Raw genomic sequence first — 18,381 nt, 5'->3', positions numbered from 1 at the left:
AGCCATCAGTCTCCTTCCATACCTCCTTTCTGCAGCTCCCTCTCTGTCTGTCTCTTCCTTCCTTCCTCCCTGCCCAATCAGCCACAGCGCGAGTCCAGTTTTAGATGGCTTGCCAAACATCATCCTGTGTACTGTACTGTACTATAGCTGAATGGGTCGTATCCTCCTAGTTCTCATCATTTTATTTTGATTGAAAATATGCTGGACTTGGGCCAGACACCTTTCAGTTGCTGAATTTTTAGGACAAGAGTTAAATGCAAAACAAAAAAAAACACGAAACTTCCACAGCCACACGTCCTTTTCAGCTTGAACACACACCACTGAGAAACTGAGGAAGTGACGGGACGCGTTCGGCAGCGAAACAGGATTGATGACCAGGGTGAGTAACCACAACACAAGCCGACATAATGACCACCTTGGCATCTGACTCAAGTCTGACGCAGTCTTAAGCGACTCGCAGACTCCGAACGATGGCCTGGAGAAACAAAACAAAACAAAACAAAACAAAGCGTAAAAAGAAACATCTCTGGTGTTAATTGGCCACGCCACACAACGTAGGCATCAATCTGTAATGAGGTACCTATGTACAGAGCGCTGGAGGGATACCAATATACCATTCAACCAGCACACGACTTATTCTAGAGGCAAATGTAATATTTTGTTAAAAGAACCGCAAGTCATTTCTCTTCCTGCTCCCGCACTTTGGCACGGGGAGTGCAGGTCGCCAACTTATTCCACGACAACGATCAACGCTGTCCGATGTTGTGGAATGGGACGAAGGTGAGCTTTAAAAGCCACCCTTAGAAGCCATCCTGGTGATCTCATTGTATGACAGAGGGAGGGAGGAAGAGAGAGAAAAAAGAAAGAGAGAGAGAGAGAATAGCATTTGTGTTGCCAGCAGGCCAAAAAACCCAGGCATAATTCATCATGGACTCCTGGCTCTGGGGAAGTTATCAGATGTGGCAGGGATTTGTAATCGCTTCGCCCATTGCTTTAGTGAGTCAGCAGCCAATGAGATAAAGTCTGGACCTTCAAAGCTACCAAAAAATATATAAATATATATAAATAAATATATATATATATATATAAATAAATACAGTAAAAACATACAACCAGAAAGGCTTTGTTTTGGTTTGACTGAGGAGTTAGACTCTCTCCCTTATAAAGCCACAGAGAGCGCAGTGAGCTGAGGGTCTCCTTTAGGGGCCGAGACCTTGGTAGAGGGCCGGGGTTCCTGATCAGACACACGGGCCCTTCTGATCTCCAGACGCACAGCAGTGGAGCAGCCAAGGCCCCACACAACTCTTAAGAACTATCTTCAGAACTATACAGAACTATCTTCAGAACTATACAGGTCCAGTCACATTAGGCCCCACACAACTCTTCAGAACTATCTTCAGAACTATCTACAGAACTATCTACAGAACTATCTACAGACAAAGCTGTTGGAAATAGGAGTTCTAAACTACACCTGCCTGCTGACTAAGATGCCAGACAAACAGACACACACACACACACACACACACACTTCAGTGAGAGCCCTAAATCACACACACACACACACACACACACACACACACACACACACACACTCAGCCTAACCACGCCTCCTCCTGCTACGCCACTCTCTCACTCCGAGCCGAGCCACTTCCACAAAAGGAATTCCTTCATGGTGTCTGTGTGTGTGTGTGTGTGTGTGTGTGTGTGTCAGGAGAAAGGGAGACACAGTGGATTGCTAAGTGTGTGAAAGGAGAGAGAGAATGCAAGAGAAAGAGTAAGAGTTCACATACAGCTACTGCAAAGAGCCTCAGAGAGAACTACAAGGCTGGGGGAGAGAAAGAGAACTTTACAGTGAGAATGATGTAGCGAAAGAGAGCGAGAAAAAGCCAGCAGCTTGGCAGCAGAAAGCAACAAAAAAAAAAAACAGATTAACACTAAATGTCAGCGAACAAAATACAACTTTAGAGAGAAAGTGTGTGAGAGAGAAAGAGCAGCAGAGTAACCAGGAAAAAGGGGGAAACAGAGAGCAAGAGAAGAGCGAGAGAGCAAGAGAGCGAGAGAGAGAGAGAAAAAATAAGAGCAGGCGAGCGGGCAGCAGAAAGCACTGCAATGTGCCGCTGCTGACGACCATATATGGCCCTGGGATTCCCGTGGAAAAAGAAGGGAGGGATTGAGGCAGGGGGAAAGGGAGTAGGAATAGAAAAAAGAGAGAGAAAGAGGACAGGCAGATTGCTACTGTACATTTCATTTTGCCTTGCACTCAACTCGGCAGCCAAAACAATAGCAGCCAGCTATATGCCATGTTAGTTTCCATGGGTCAGATAGCATCAGGGGATTCTGCACAACAGAGAGAGGCGTGTGTGTAGTATGCGTGTGTGTGTGTGTGTGTGTGTTTGTACGTGGGGGCGTGTGTGAAGAGGAGGAAGGGGCAGTAAGTTCATCAGACATCAGTAGCAACTGTGCGTGTATATTAGGGGTGTAAAAAAGAATCGATTTGCATCGATGCATCGATCCAACAGCCGACGATACGATGCATCGACACGTCCGCAAGAGTATCGATTTAAAAAAAAAAAAAAAAAAAAAATTTTTTTTTTTTTTTTTTTTTTTTTTTTTTACTTTTTGTTGCTAGTGCACTTTGATGAGTATTTTTATTTTATAGTGAATGAAGTAGGCCTACAGGGGTATTTTTTGTTACCATTTGCTGCTACTAGTGCACATTTGCACTCATTGCACTGATTTTGTGGAGCATTGTCATTTTAAATTGAATTAACTACAGGCCTATTTTTTGTTATCGTTTGCTGCTAGTGCACTTTTGCACTGATTTTGTTGAGTATTGTTATTCTATAGTGAATGTGGTATAGGCCTGTTTTTGTTACTTAACACTTTGTACTTTGTACAGTACTTTTTGATGCAAGGCCTTTCAGATCCTATAACAGGGGCATTATTATTTTTCAGTGAATGAGGTTGTCATAGGCCTAGGTGGAGTACAACTTTTCTACTTCTGTTGTTGGCTGTTGTTTCTCAAATAAAATGCATAACGATATAACAGCTTTCATTGATTTATTTCAAATCTGAAACATTGTCTAGCCTGTAAGGTAAAAAAAAGAACAAATTAATCGAATCGAATCGAAATCGAATCGTATCGTGGTGTATTCATGAGTATCGAAAATAATCGAATCGTTGGGTCAGGAAATCGATACTGAATCGAATCGCCATGATGGGTGTGATTTACACCCCTAGTGTATATGTGTGTGTGTGTGTGTGTGTGTTTGAGGGGGGGAGGGAGTGAAAGAGAGAGTATATGTGGGAGAGCGAGTGAGAGAGAAAGAAGAGAAAAGAAAGCCAGAGAGCCCACCTGAAGCACTGACTACCACAGCACTAACCAACCGCAGCACAATATGGGGGCCAGACGGCTAGACACACCCAAAAGTGCTGATGGGGGCTGGGAGCGCAGTGACAGCTATCATTACACACACACACACACACCTGCTTTCCCTGCTCCCCCTGCCCTCTATCTCCACCCACACCTCCGTCACATCACAGCCCTGCTTCACAAAGGTTCAAACACAATGAAGCTACACTAGTCACACACACACACACACACACACACACACACACACACACACACACACACACACACACACACACACAGTCCTATCAAATTGATCTATGGCCATTAGTACAGTCGGTATAGATTGCACCTCGAGCATGGTCAATGCCGCCTGGGTAAACAAAATAATTGCATAGGATCACAACGTATATGGAACATACAGTATATGTAAGCGCGTGTGTGGGTCAGGGTTTCCGTTAGCCGGTAATAACCGTTTTTTTGTTAGTTAAAAGTTTGCCAGTCAAAATGGCCAGTAATAATGCTCATAGCAAAAAACACATCCTTAAATAGGAATTGTATATTTAAACAAAAGAAATTAAAAAAAAAAAAATTGTTATTATCTTATTTTATTGTTCACTGTGGGATAACAAAATTCAACCGGTTCTATTCCCATTTGACAGCATGGGGAGAAAATGGATTTGAACCAATCACGTTTCAATGTGCAAGAAGCTTCAGTACGAACGCCGCCCTCCAAAGCATTAACCACATTCGCAGTTGAAGCAATGAATAAAAAAAATCCCATTTTCATTGTCAAACACACTATAGTGATTAGCTAATCAAAATTGCTATTTCTACAAGAAGGGTGTAATCTATCGATTATCTATCGGTAAATGCCAGCAACCTTAAGGGTAAGTAGGCTCAGTCACCTCACATGGGCAGTTCTCTTCTCTCAAACAGCGTGTTACTGATGTTGACAAATAAATAATGAATATGTTGTCTCGTCTCGTCCCGTACTGCCATTGCAAAGTGGAGTGGTGTCAAGCACAATCGTGCTGCAAAGCTGCCCATCCTACATCCAAAGGCCCACCCCAGGATGACGGTCATTCTTTTGTCAACCTAGTTGTATTTTATACAGGCTACATTAAAGTTGTGTTTGCATGCAGCAGCAAGTTTAGAATTTGCTGGTAAAATGAATTATTGCCGGACACTGTACCGGTAAGAAAAAAAAAAATGGTTAGAAAAACCCTGGCGTGTGCACAAGTCAGCAGCAGCCGTGTTTAGTGAAGACAGGTGCATGCTCAATTAAGTTTGTAGGTCCAGTGTCCTGGGCAACTAACTGAACTGCAAGTCCATTCAAGTTCCAAGTGCTTATGCCCCAAGAATGATGTGATGAAGAGTTTCTCAACTTGGGGCAGCTGCAAACACGCACCACAGGTTAGGTTATGGGAGACCTGGCAAGTTGGCCACCCTAGTCTAGCACAAGTCTTTGCCTGTGAGTAGAGACAGCAGGATACAGGCCTGTGAGTAGAGACTAGAGACATAGAGGGGATATGCAGCAGGATACAGGCCTGTGAGTAGAGACTAGAGACATAGAGGGGATATGCAGCAGGATACAGGCCTGTGAGTAGAGACTAGAGACATAGAGGGGATATGCATCAGGATACAGGCCTGTGAGTAGAGACTAGAGACATAGAGGGGATATGCATCAGGATACAGGCCTGTGAGTAGAGACTAGAGACATAGAGGGGATATCATATGTAGCAGGATAAAGCCCGCCATCACAGAACTCTCTAGTTCCTTGCAACTGTGCAGCCAGAACATGACAAGGTCCATCTCTCAGTTTCAAGGAAAGACGTTGCAACACGACAGATGGGTAAGATAGACTACTGTTGAGTGAGAGTGTGTGTGTATGTATGTATGTATGTGTATGTGTGTGTGTGTGTGTGTGTGTGTGTGTGTGAAACTTGTACAGTGAGTGTGTGGCTTTTTCATTGGTGATAAGGCCTCAGCTCTGCGGCTGGCCGATGAGCCACAGCTCAGCAAGGAAATGAGAAAAATAAACACCCTCTTCCTGTTCCTCTCACGCCAAAAAAAATGTTTTTTTCCAACACCCCATCCCACCCCCCCAACCCACACACACACACACACACACACACACACACACACACACTTACTTTAGAACTGACAAGGAACATCGTCCAAGCCGCAGCAACGGACACATGCATGGACACACCTTTCATTATCTGGGGAAAACAAACCCGTGGGGGGGGGGGGACGGAGACGCAGACGGATGGACACTGGAACAAACACAGAGAGGCTTCACGCTGACAGGACAACCGTACGTGCATGGGGGGGGGGGGGGGGGGGGGTCCTGTTTCATTCATGAAAGAAGGGAGTTGATCGCAAGTCGACAGCCTGACCGCCCTGGTTCTGCAAGCAGGGAATCAACACATAACCATCACCATGGGGATGGACCTGAATATACGGCACACTCTTTGGGCAGAGACGCTCACCAGATAAGGCTTCCATTTGGGCAGGACCATGAGGTCTGTTGAAACTTAACTCAATTGTGTAATTAAAACCGAACAGTGCACGAGTCAAGAGAAATCCAACCATCAAAGAACCAGGTCATTCCATCTCCTTAAGTGGTATAAAGTGAGGGCTTCCCCGTTATCAACTGTCAGAAAAGAAACCATCTGCAATGAGGTGTTTTGTTTCGTCAGGTTTAGTGTCATTGGGCCAGTCAGGGCCAGCGACCCTGCTTCACCTGAGCCTCTCGGGGCCAGGAGAGGCTTTAGGACGTCCCTCCGCAGGTCCACAACCATGAGATCTCACTGCGTCCCACGCCCCTGTGCGCAGCTATGGAGAGGCCACACACACACACACACACACACACACACACACACACACACACACACACACACACACACACACACACACACACACACACACACACACACACACACACACACACACACACACACACACACACACACACACACACACACACACACACACACACACACACACACACACACACACACACACACACACACACACACACACACACACACACACACAGGCTGAGGCTGAAATTCAAGGCATTGACTGCATAACAGGCACAAATAGTGGCCTAATTAAAGGCACAAGGCCCAGAAGCAGAGCAGTCCCGAGCGCTGCGCTGGGCTGGCATGCCATGCCATGGTGGCAGAGAAGGCACACGGGACATCAAACTGCACTCAGGTGAGGTGAGTGTCATCATGGGACGCTGAGCTGCACTGCGTTGCACTGAACAAAAAGCACGCTGTAACTCAAACAGAGTGCACACACACAGAAAGAGACACACACACACACACACACACACACACAACACACAAACACACACACAACACACACACACACACACACAACACACACAAACACACGCACATACACACACACACACACACACACACACAGAAAGAGAGACACACACATAGACAGAAAGAGAGAGACACACACACACACACACACACAAAGAGAGTGACACACACACACACACACACACACACACACACACACTTCCTGTTGCCAATCTGATGATCTGAGAGGAACTAAAGTGTGGGGAAATAGAGAGGGTGAGTTCTTCCCCAAAGAAAAGAAAAGACTAAACGGCTCTTTGAAGCAGACTCATAACGATAAAACTGGACTAAATTAGAAACATGCTTTCTGCTTAAAAAGGGAACAGAACAACATCAGTTCCTTAACACGGTCACCGCATGGGAGAGAAATCCTGCAGGAAAGTGTTGGGCGGTAGTCAGCTGTTTAGCCGAGTCAACGAGACAATTATATTTCACCTTGAAAAGCACTTACGCAACATACAGCCAATTTGATTAAATACAATTAAACAAAACTCAAGTGCTTGAATGCCTCTTTAGAGCCAGGGAATGGAAGGGGTAGCAGGAGGGGAGGGTGGGGGGGGGGGACCTAGGACAGGAGGACATCTCAACCAGAGAGACACGCTAGAGGTGAAGGAATGAGGGCTGAGACGCCTTAAGTCATACCAAAGACTTTTCACAGCAGTCCTAGAGTATGTGTGGTACTCAGGGCACTCGAGCCTGCCTCCATCTATCTATCGAAGGCCCCAGATATACTGGTGGGCATCCCCTCACAGCGGAATGCACCAACTGTCTTTGCCACATGGAGATCCATCCAGAAATCCAGATGCTAAGGTCTCCTAAATCATTCATCTTATTTTTCCACATGCCCTATTAGCATGTTAACTTTGCTTGTTTTTTACGTACCTTGTTTACATTTGCATTCAGTGACCTCACGGCCAAAGGTTGCCACTCGTTATCCAGCCTCTTTTAGACACAACAATGTTTCGGCCCTGCTCGTCTCAACAGTTGGCTGTTGTGAGGTGAGCAAGTTGAGAAAAATAAATTAAAAAAGGGAAAAACAAGAAAAACAAGAACAAAAAACACAAACAGAACAAGATGTCTCTTGCACTCTTCCAAATTGAATGTTCACACTGCAAATGGAGAGCAATGAATCCTGTGGTGGTACCTGACCAGAGAGGAGGCCTCTTACTCATCATATGGGCAGTAGGCACAACATGCACTATCAAAAAAAAACACTGACAAGAGCCAACGCAGGTACACTTACATCAAACTCTCACTTTCTCTTAGCCATCTCCATGTCTCCATGTCTCCCACTCTTTCCATCTTTCCATCTCTCTCTATGTGTCTCTCTCTCTCTCCATGTCTCTCTTTCTCTCTCCATCTACCTCTCTCGTAGTCTCTCCCAGACTCATGCACAGACACATTAGTCCTCTCACACACAGATGTGAACTGGTAACTGTGCATCCCGGCTATTTCCCACCCATCTGCAACATGACTGCTGCAGAGGAGGCCTGGCATATCTCTGTGGAATAGCCTACGGAAGATGAGGGAATGTAGGTGACCTCATCCAACAGGACAGACTACCTGAGTGTGAGTGTATGTGTGTGTGTGTGTGTTTGTGAGAGTATGTGTGTGTGTGTTTGTGAGAGTGTGAGAGTGTGTGAGTGTGTGAGTGTGTGAGTGTGTGAGTGTGTGAGTGTGTGAGTGTGTGAGTGTGTGAGTGTGTGAGTGTGTGAGTGTGTGAGTGTGTGAGTGTGTGAGTGTGTGAGTGTGTGAGTGTGTGAGTGTGTGAGTGTGTGAGTGTGTGAGTGTGTGAGTGTGTGTGGAGGGCAGAGGGAGAGACAAGCACGGGCATGCGCACACAGAGACTGTTACAAGTAAAAAAATAGGTGAGCTCATGTATTGGTTGGGGGGGGTGGATATGGTGGCTTCAAAGAGATTGTGGGCCTAATTTTACTGCAAGAAAGACGAGTGTAAAAAGATGACTAGCTCATTACCTTTGAACCATTCATACGGGGTGCTTTTTTTCAATGTTCAGGAACTTAAAACTATTCTATACTGTTAACTTATAAAGTAATTGGCCTACAGTTATATGTGCTGTTATGACTGACTGAAAATCATATTATATACAAAATGATCTGTGCTTTGGAGCAACTTTTCCCACTGCATCTTGACATTTAAATGTTTTAATATAATGCTCGTTATAGTACTTTATACAACTAGGTACATTTTTATATTTCAAGTGCATATGTATGACATGATATTGCCCGTGCCATACCACTGGGAAAGGCATGTTTTAATAAGTAAAGGCACAAATTATGAAGTATTTTTGCCGTTAAATTAGGGCCATAACCCCCTTCTAAAGCTTCTACATCTCAGAGACTAAGATGAAGTCAAAAAATGTGGCACACTGTGATGACATTATTTACATTAAGTATGAAGCAAATCCAAGAAGGTCAGTCTGGAAAATGTTCTAGAAATCTGTTGCTTTGGCATGGAATGATCCCCCGGGGTCTCTCCAGTGAGCCCTCGACGTGGCAGAGTGAGGAGCTGCTCCTCCAGTGGAAGCACCTCCTCAGGCATTCCTATACATAAGCAAAAGGTTCCTGAGGGGGGAACCAGTTCCAACCTGTAACAACGCTTCAGCTCCCAACACCGCATCCAGAGACAAAGGCAAAAAGCACGCCAGCCCCCCACCCCCCCTCAATCCAGAAGGTAGCTGGTGTACTCAAAATGGCATGACGTGGAAGGTCTACGCCGATAGACTTTATGCAACACGCATTCAGTTTAATCTGCAACGTTCAGTTTTAGGAGTACAACTACTAACTTCAAACTCACTGACCTTTTGAGATGCACTGTTTCATTACATAATGGGTATTACACAACCTGTAAATCTGTACATCAAAGAGATGAACAGACATCCACTCTAGGTTATGTAACAGAATCTTTTCCCACAAAGTGAGGGTTGATTAAAACTATACTCATGCTGCCTGCGTTTTATATTCCATGTATTTTATTCTCCTGAATAAAATCCAGACATCTTGACCTTGACCTGCATGCTGAGCTACAGACGGTCCTGCAGGTTCTAATGGGAGCAGGTGAAGGTGTGAAGTGTGTCACGCAAAAGCTTTCTGCTTCTGATTACGTGTTCGACACAGAGCCGTCCAATGAAAACGCCTCTCTGAAGAGACAAGGTGCCTACACCTACCAATTAGAGGAACAGGTCCGGCATGCAGGTCTGACTCAAACGCACTCTCGGATGCCAACAACTTCACGCGTCTGGGAGGCCAGACGCTTTTGCGAAAGCTGACGAGTGATTCATCACTGGTTGCCAAATTAAAATTATAGGTGTCGTGTTAAAATATGTCTTCCTTTATTTATAGCTGACATTTGAAGAGGCCAAAAATAATACATGAAGAGGCATTTAATCAAAACATCCGTCCGTCTTGCAATCTCCTCAGATGATGTACGGGTCAGTGGATCGCAGGCGCTCACGAGTGCAGTGACATTCTCCTGCTCTTTCCAGGGGGTTAACTAAATAGAGGTCACGCTAATTCAAAATCCAATAACACTGCTTTAATTGGAGACCTCCTACACCTACCTCCCTGTGTCCCGTGTCCAGATAGGCTTTTAAATCATGTACCATTAATTATGAAGTGGCTGTTAGAATGGCTTTGCCTGCCACTTGGGCCTCTTGGGGCAATTAGGTATGCATGAGCAGAGACGATGTGGGCAGGGTCAGAGCAGGGCGGAGTCAAAGCAGACAAAAGGAAGCAAAATCATAACAATAAAAATAATACAAATAAAATAAATAAATAAAATAAAAAACACCCCTAGGCCTATGTAAACACTATAGTTAGACACTCTTAAAGAAAAACAAATTGGGGGAAATCAGACAAGAAAGGGGTGAGAGCAGGCCTTCTGTCAGACGGTAGGATAGATGGAGGCTTGATGTGGAGGCAGATGAGGCATGATGTGCCTGAGGCGGGGGCCTCGACTCCTCTGATTGGATAGAGAGTGTGCCTTGGGGAGGAGATGGGAGGGGCCTGAGCCACTGTATCTCAGCCAGGTCCTAAACAAAGAAACTGAGGACACACACCCCCCTCCATCCCCAACACACACACAGACACACACACTCCACCCCCCACCTGAACACCATGTGCTCCTTCAGCCCCTTCATCTCACACACACAAACACACAGTCTCTCACACACACACACACACACACACACACACACACACGCTGTCAAGACAGCCCTCAACAGACCCACAACAGCCCAATTTGATTTGAATTCCTCCCACAATGTATCAAGTATCAATAAAGTGTCAATCTCAGTGTAAGTGTACTATGCAAATAAGTATACAGGGAGGTTTATAGTCAGAATTCTACAACAGTCTAACATTGACCATTACGATCGAGGGGGAGGGGATCAATGTTGTTGTTGTTTAGGGCTGCTTGTTCCCCTTGTGTGTTTACAGACTGTGAAAGGTGGTATGAGGTGAGACCTCCATTTTTCTACTGAAGACAGCATTCTCTCATTCTTTCTCTCCCTCCTTCCCTCTCTCGCTCTCTGGGGACACAGGCCAATTCAGGTCCATTTAGCTCAAATTGGCCCACTGCGTGCAAAGTGTTCAAGGCCCGACTCGCTCCACACCACAGTCCGGGTCAGATGATCAGCACCAACCCAAATATTCTCCTTGGTCCACATTCTTTCTCTCCTTCTCCCTATCTCGCTCTCTCCGTCTGTCTCAAAAGGAGTTTAGAACTCCCAGAAGGCAAAATATTAGCATGCCGCATGACACCAGCTAAAATAAAGTGAGAACAAGACACAGCTCAGTTGCAGAGAGCTGAAAACAAATAAATCTGAGGGGTAGGGCTGGATGATTTATCGGGACTGGAAAGAAGCGGAGCATTGTTTGAGGGTGCTTTTAACGTTTCGCGTTCAACACCCTTGTCTCATAAGAGCTGAGCTGAGAACCTGAGATTTGAGATGAATTAGTCCACGCTTTCCATGAGTGTGTCAATGTGTGTGTGTGTGTGTGTGTGTGTGTGTGTGTGTCTCTCCATTACACAAGCATCTGAATGCTCGTAAGACAGGTGACTTGCAGACTGCTGCTGCTGCTGCTGAGAGCCAGGTGGAAAGGTGTGATGGAATGTGATCTGCAGATGTCTATTGCTTTCTCCCTCCCTCTCGAACATGGACAACCCTCTTCTCCAACTCTCATATCCTCCCCCCCAAACGCCTCTCTCCCTGAGGTGAACTACTCATGTTTCACTCATCCCTATGTCTGGGTGACTGAACGTGTGTGTGTGTGTGTGTGTGTGCACACTGCTCAGTCAGTACTAGTTCCAACAGACTGCTGGTTATGCCTTTAAAAGAGAAAAAAAACAGCCCTCTGGACATGTAGGCACACCACTTGCTGCTGCTGGTCTCTGATTGGACACTGGGGAGGCTCAGCCACAGCTGACAATCTCTGGGCCCCATTCATTGCTAATTGTGTAATGTGTTAATGTTAGCCATGATGATGGTGCAGGAATTAGACAGAGATAGGGTGGAGGGAGAGAGAGAAAAGACACAGAGAGAAAAAGGAGAGAGAGAGAGAGATAGATACCACAAAATAGCCATTTTGTGACACAGAACACTATACTCCAAATCCAATTAGCTCTGAGCCAACAGCATGTTGCCAGTGCCATTTCACTTTATGAAGTGGGCATCTTCAATTGGGACTCTTAATTAAAAAGAAACCTAAAACAAATGCCCTTAAAAACACAGCAAGGTGACATAAAAATGAACATTTAAAATAAAACAGCCTTACTAAGAAGGCCAACTTAAAAATGGTAATAAGTGATATGCTACTAAGAGCACACCATAGATAGCTATCTGCAACTACTCGCAGACGAAGGGCGTATGGAAGAAAACACAAGATCCGGAGTGTGAAAGAGAGGAGTAGAGCAACAGAAAGAGAGAGGAGGGTAGAGGTGACAGCTGAGGAATGCCTCTCTGCCTTTGCCATGGTTTCCACTTAAGTGTCATGTGAGGAATGTCGAGCTCTTGATGGCCAGCCGGACGGAATGCTACCCACCCAGTGCATATCTGCACATCTCTTGCGTCCCCCAACACACACGACTCTTTTCCTCTCTTTCTTTCTCTCCCTCCCTCCCTCTCTCATTCACAGTTCTCTCCATCTCCTCTGCAATGATGACAGATTTCGCCACCCACAAACATTCACCCACCTATCTGCCCAGGCCTCGGCTCTCTGCAGCAAACACTAGAGAAAAAGACCACGGCACGGATGAGGCTTTGCAGGTACAGAGCACACCTGCGGCTCTCACCCAGCCCTGTGGTCTGAGGCGACACAGGTGTTGAGAAAGGAAACCATGGGGCTGGTTCATGGGCAGGGAGGTATGATAAATGTAATTTGTCACGTAACACATGGGGCTTTGGTGGTCCCCCACCCCACCACACCACAAGTCTCAGCTGTTCCCTACCCATCTATCTCAGCTAATCCTGCCGTGGCGCATTGACCGCCTGGGCATCGTTGTAATTAAAAGCTCATCGCCAGACCGCAAGTTTGGCAGGCGGGCGCACGAGTCGTGTCTAAGCAGGAGCGGATGTGTGTGCCGCTGACCGATTGTAGATCAAGCGAGTCGCTTGGTTAGCGACCGGGATACCGTTAGCTACTGATGCATAACATGCGAGGCAAGACACATGATGCAACCTTCCAAGCAAGACCAGGGCCTGTGCCCCCATCACAGTTGACCTCAGACCTTCTAAACTATGCACCAGAGCTCTTTCTCTGCTAGTGAGGCACAGCCCAGAATGTGTGTGTGTGTGTGTGTGTGTGTGTGTGTGTATGGTGACTCATAGCCAAACTTAGACTCAACTCCTAAGAGCTCAGTCTACAGAGAAACCTCTAGTGGTGGAGGGGAGGGTGCTATTTATAACCCATCCACCATAGACCAGTGCAGCCAGCACAATCACAAGACTCTGCTCCTGAGCAAGTCCCACTGGGCTTAAACCCTCTCGCCCCCAGGGAACCAAAAAAACAAAAAAAAAGATTAAAAGACTGATTTCACGCAGAATCGCCTGTCAGAATGAGCCCGTTTCAATCATTGTTACCTGTTAGCTAATGACTGCATGTGATTTTCACTATGAAATGAAAAAACTAAATAGAGCAGCCAATGTCTGCAGCAAACGAGACCAACTGTGTGCAGTCATATGCTTATTACACAGAACAATTTAAACTAAGCAAGCCATTCAAAAACATAGGGTGTGATGTTCAAGACGATAACAGAATGTGGAATTCAGTCAGTCAGGAATAGCCAGGAGCAGATCCTCACAAAGACCCCCACTCTAGTCTCCTTCCTCTTTTAAGGGGTCTTAGAGATTCTTGCACTAAAGCACCAGGCAGGCTGGAGTCACTGTAATCCAATTATTACAACAACTCACTCCACTCAAAAGCTATTAATAAACAGCACGGTCAAAATTACAGGCAACTTATCTCCTGACGCTCAGGAAAAAGGACCGGTAGTTTTAAAAGAATATCGAAGATCAGAAATATTGTTTACATGAACGGATGCGAGGTGAAATGTAACTTTTAATATGAGCACATAAAGTTCACCAAGCCCAAAAGAAAGTTCCCTCTGCCGTCCTAGAGACATAAACTTAAAAGATGTGTATGATTTCACGTTGCAACTTCACAATCGAACAGAGCTAGAGGGTCAGCAGTCAGCCGTGGTAATAAGTGGCTAATCCCATTTTGCAAGTGTCGATGGCAACACAGTTGTCTCTGATTCTCCAGGCAGCCGACTGCTTAAGGAGAACGGTCTCGCTAACTTCAGGGAGATATGCAAATACATTCTCCATTCAAACCTAATATAGCCGGCATATAGTGTGAACGCATTCCAAAAAAGACAGAGGTTGTAATGATTGTTTTTGTTTGTTTCTTTGTCCTTTAAAAATAAAAATGTAAAGCAGAGGGGAAATCAGCATGAGGACTGACCTTTCTGCAACCCCCCTGGATTAAGAAGCAACACAAAAATCCCTGCATCACCTCCAGCTCCTTTCTAAGACCCTGGAGAGTGGGATCACATGCGGAGATGCCGCTCACACACACATGCCACGCTCACACACACACACACACACACACACACACACACACACACACACACACACACACACACACACACACACAGCGTCAGTAGTCCTGCTCCAAGCCTCTCCAGACATGGTTAGGTCTCAGAAGGAGCCACTGCGCAAATTCCTTCCTCCCCTCTCTGCTCGTCCCTCAACGCAGGCCCAAAAAAAGGCAACTAGTCTCGCTCTGGGGCGTCTGTGCAGGACACTGGCTCTATCGAGATCGAAGTGAGGGCCAGGGCCGGTCAAGCACGCACCGCTGCCAATAATCTCAAAGTGGTTCTCAATGCAACATAGCCTTTACACATAGTCTTTCCTACAAGGGCCACAGAGAGAGAGATATGTTTCACCTTCATCGCAAAAGATGAACACAATAGGCAGAAAACCTAGGCCCAGATACAGAGACTAAAAGTGTGACTAAACAAGCACGTATGCACACGGCTGGTTGGGTGGTTACCAGTCTATCTGAGAGTACGTTGCAATGCATTGACACGAATAGGCCCAGCCATTACTCTATGTTTAAAGCCGTGCGTGATGAGTAAGAAAATGAGATCATTGATGATGCATGATTTACAAAGAGGAAAGGAGGTGATTAAAGAGAGCTTCAATATGTTGAGGCTCAGTATCATTTCTTAACAAGAGGCCAAGGCATGTCCCAGACACAACAACAAAGCTGAAAAGGCTTTTTCAATGGCATCTTCGGTAAATGAATACTCGTATAACTTACAGAGTGAACAGTTCCAATAAGATAATACCTCAGGAACAGCTGTGTTATAAGTGTATTGGCTGAACCTGTGTAAGTGACTGGTTACAGGTTAGGGATCTGCTGTGAGCGACAGGTATTGACATGTAAACATGACAGCCTCACTGCCTGGAACGCCTGCAGTCAACATCTGTTTTTTCAGAGCACTAAGAAAACATCCTTGTTGAAATGATGTCATCTTTGGTGCATCTTAATGAACATACACTCTCTGTAAGGCGATTTAGAATCTGAATGATAGGCTAGATGATAATCTAAATGCTTAACAGTTAGCCTCTGCTGGTAGACCAAATTGAAACTCCCTTCTTAGTCTGTCCTTTATCTTGGTCAAGAGAAGTTAAAAGCCTAGCATAAGAGTAAACCAATAAAAGAAAACCATCATCATTACAAATGAAATAAACAAATGCTCATTCCAAAACATACTAGTTAGTGAATCTTTACCAAAAAAACTAAAATGCCCTATAGCTGTCAAATATTGTTCTACTCTGCACATTTAAATCAAATCAAAGATAAAAAAAAAAAATGCAAGTCATTAATCCCATGAAATAAACCACCCAATTACCATTTACAGAGGCCCTTGATGATTCGGTAGTACTGGTAACAATAATCTGCCATGCCTATGATGTAATACTGTCGGCCTGACCCGATGCGGCATAGCTTCAGCCAGTGTTAAACAATATTTATGGTGGTCTTTCCTTGCGAATTAGAAAGAAATGAAACACGTCAGCAAAGCCTAACGTTACCATGACATGGATGCCATAGCATTAAACTTTGGAGATCACCAAAGATATTGGAAAACCTCTGAGCAACTGAGCGACACATTTCGGTTTGAGGTATTCAGTCAGTACATGTTTTTAACGTTACAATGCTATCTTATTGACTGGTCAGTTAGCTGGTCAGCCAAAGTAAACTGCTTGACTTATTAGCTAGCAATGACAACAACGACAACAGCTACTCTAAACTAGCACCTAGCAGGACATTATTCCGCATTGGCGATCCTTGGAAAAAAAACGTCAGCTAAGTTGGCCAGCTAGGTGGCTAGCTCCTGACAACCATTACAACAAGCATAACCTTAACCCACTTAGAAAGCCTTTCAAGTTGGTCAGCCAACTGCAGAATGAAGAATATTCTAGTGTACAAAATTAACTAAACAAATTCATGTTTTTATAACTGGAGTTGGAAAATGACTGGCATCCTAGCAGCAGCTAGTTTTTTTTTGTCGACATGGGTGAGTAATGTTAGCAAGCTAGCTAAGTAGCTATCGGGCTAAGTTAACTGCTAGCTTGCTCGAACTACACCACCACCACCCAAGCAGCTTTCTTCCTGGCTTTGGCCATTTGACGTGCCGCTAGCGCTGAGTAAACAGCGAAGCACTCAATTAATACGAATGTTGGGCAAACACACATCATTTGATGTGGGAGAACGCATCAAAGGAGCACGTCGATTAAACAGACAATGTTATGTATGCATACTCTGAGTCTTTTTCTGCAGGTTCTGCCTTGTAACCAATTCAATCAACACAGCTTTGCAAACGGCCCTCTCTCAGCGCCGATTACGGTCGGGCGGGCTGAGTAAACACAGTGAACGACTCCCTTTCCGACAAAACTGTTTATTGTGGTAGAAAGGTTATCGCTCCTCCATGGTAGCATTCCTCAACATGGAAATCATAACAGCTGTAATAAAATAACGGTTGGAGCTGGCATATAAAATGCTTCTTACCTGATGTAGGGCAGTGAGACCGTCTACATTGGCGTAGTTAATGTCAGCGCCCCGGTCCAGCATTCGTATCACCTCCTCGGTATCGCCGGCGGAGCAGGCTGCCAAAAACACGGCGCCATCGTCGAACTTCACCTTCGTCTTCTTCTTTTTCAGGACAGGTGGCTCTTGGTCTGTCTCCGAGCCTATCCACCGTTTTAACTGTTCATTCCTTTTCTGCTTGGCGTCCGCCATCTTCATCCCCTCCTGCCTTGGGCTTCTTATCTCTGTCCGAGAGAGGATATACTTTATACTGCCACTATCCCACAGCGCACTGGGGCGTGGGAAGGGGGGGGCGAGAGAGCGAACGGATTGTTTTCCATAATCTCGCGAGGAAACATAACAGCGACGTCACCTTTGGATCTGCAGTATAACGTCATTTGACATGAAGCAGAGAAAGGGTATAAAAGATATCCTTGCGAAGTTGACAAATTCAGCTTTTAGCTAATTACAAAATATAAAATCAATCAGCAGTTTAAATATTCATTATTTAGCTTATCTGAATATGCTGAACTGAAAAAGTGGGCAATAGTTGAACTTTTTTCTGTTTGTGCAGCAAAGAGGCTTTCGCAACTGACCAAAAATCTAAAAAGAAGAACTGAACTTCGTCAGTATGTCCGTCAACTGATATTCATTCACACGTGATGTCCTCGGTGTCTTAAAACAAGAAGTGAAACTGACTTAAATGTAATACAATACTGAGTTTGTTGTTAGCTTGTACATTTGCAGTATTGTTTGTTGTAGTTGCTGTTTTGTGAGTGTGAATCAGACAGTGAACATGCATTTTGGCCTACAGCCGGATCCATATAGACTGTAAAGCTGACAACGCCAGGCAGCAAGATGTCCTACTCGTATGAGCTCAGTAAAAGTTGTGGCCAGATTGCATAATTTCTCTTGCTGATGTAACAATAAGAGGAATGATCTTGACTATCCACCATAGAGGTAGCTACTTGATGTCCTGACCTGATGGAAAATATATATTTTTTGAGATTTCCGGACTCAAACCACTCAGCAGCCA

At 45.1% G+C, this 18,381-nt stretch overlaps 1 protein-coding gene across 1 annotated transcript in view; it reads right to left on the bottom strand.

The window, feature by feature from the left end:
• ppp1r12a (protein phosphatase 1, regulatory subunit 12A) overlaps nucleotides 1-17,568 on the bottom strand; it is a 69,735-nt gene extending 52,167 nt beyond the window's left edge. The window contains 1 exon segment of the mRNA XM_080851316.1: nucleotides 17,328-17,568. Within this exon segment, the coding sequence (XP_080707442.1) occupies nucleotides 17,328-17,564 (237 nt within the window). The 5' untranslated portion in view covers nucleotides 17,565-17,568.
• Nucleotides 17,569-18,381: the final 813 nt, after the last annotated feature.

Source organism: Sprattus sprattus (assembly GCF_963457725.1).
Source record: "Sprattus sprattus genome assembly, chromosome: 14".
NCBI lineage: Eukaryota > Metazoa > Chordata > Actinopteri > Clupeiformes > Clupeidae > Sprattus > Sprattus sprattus.
The sequence above is the reverse complement of the archived record's forward strand: the minus strand, read 5'-3'. Positions and strand labels throughout refer to the sequence as shown.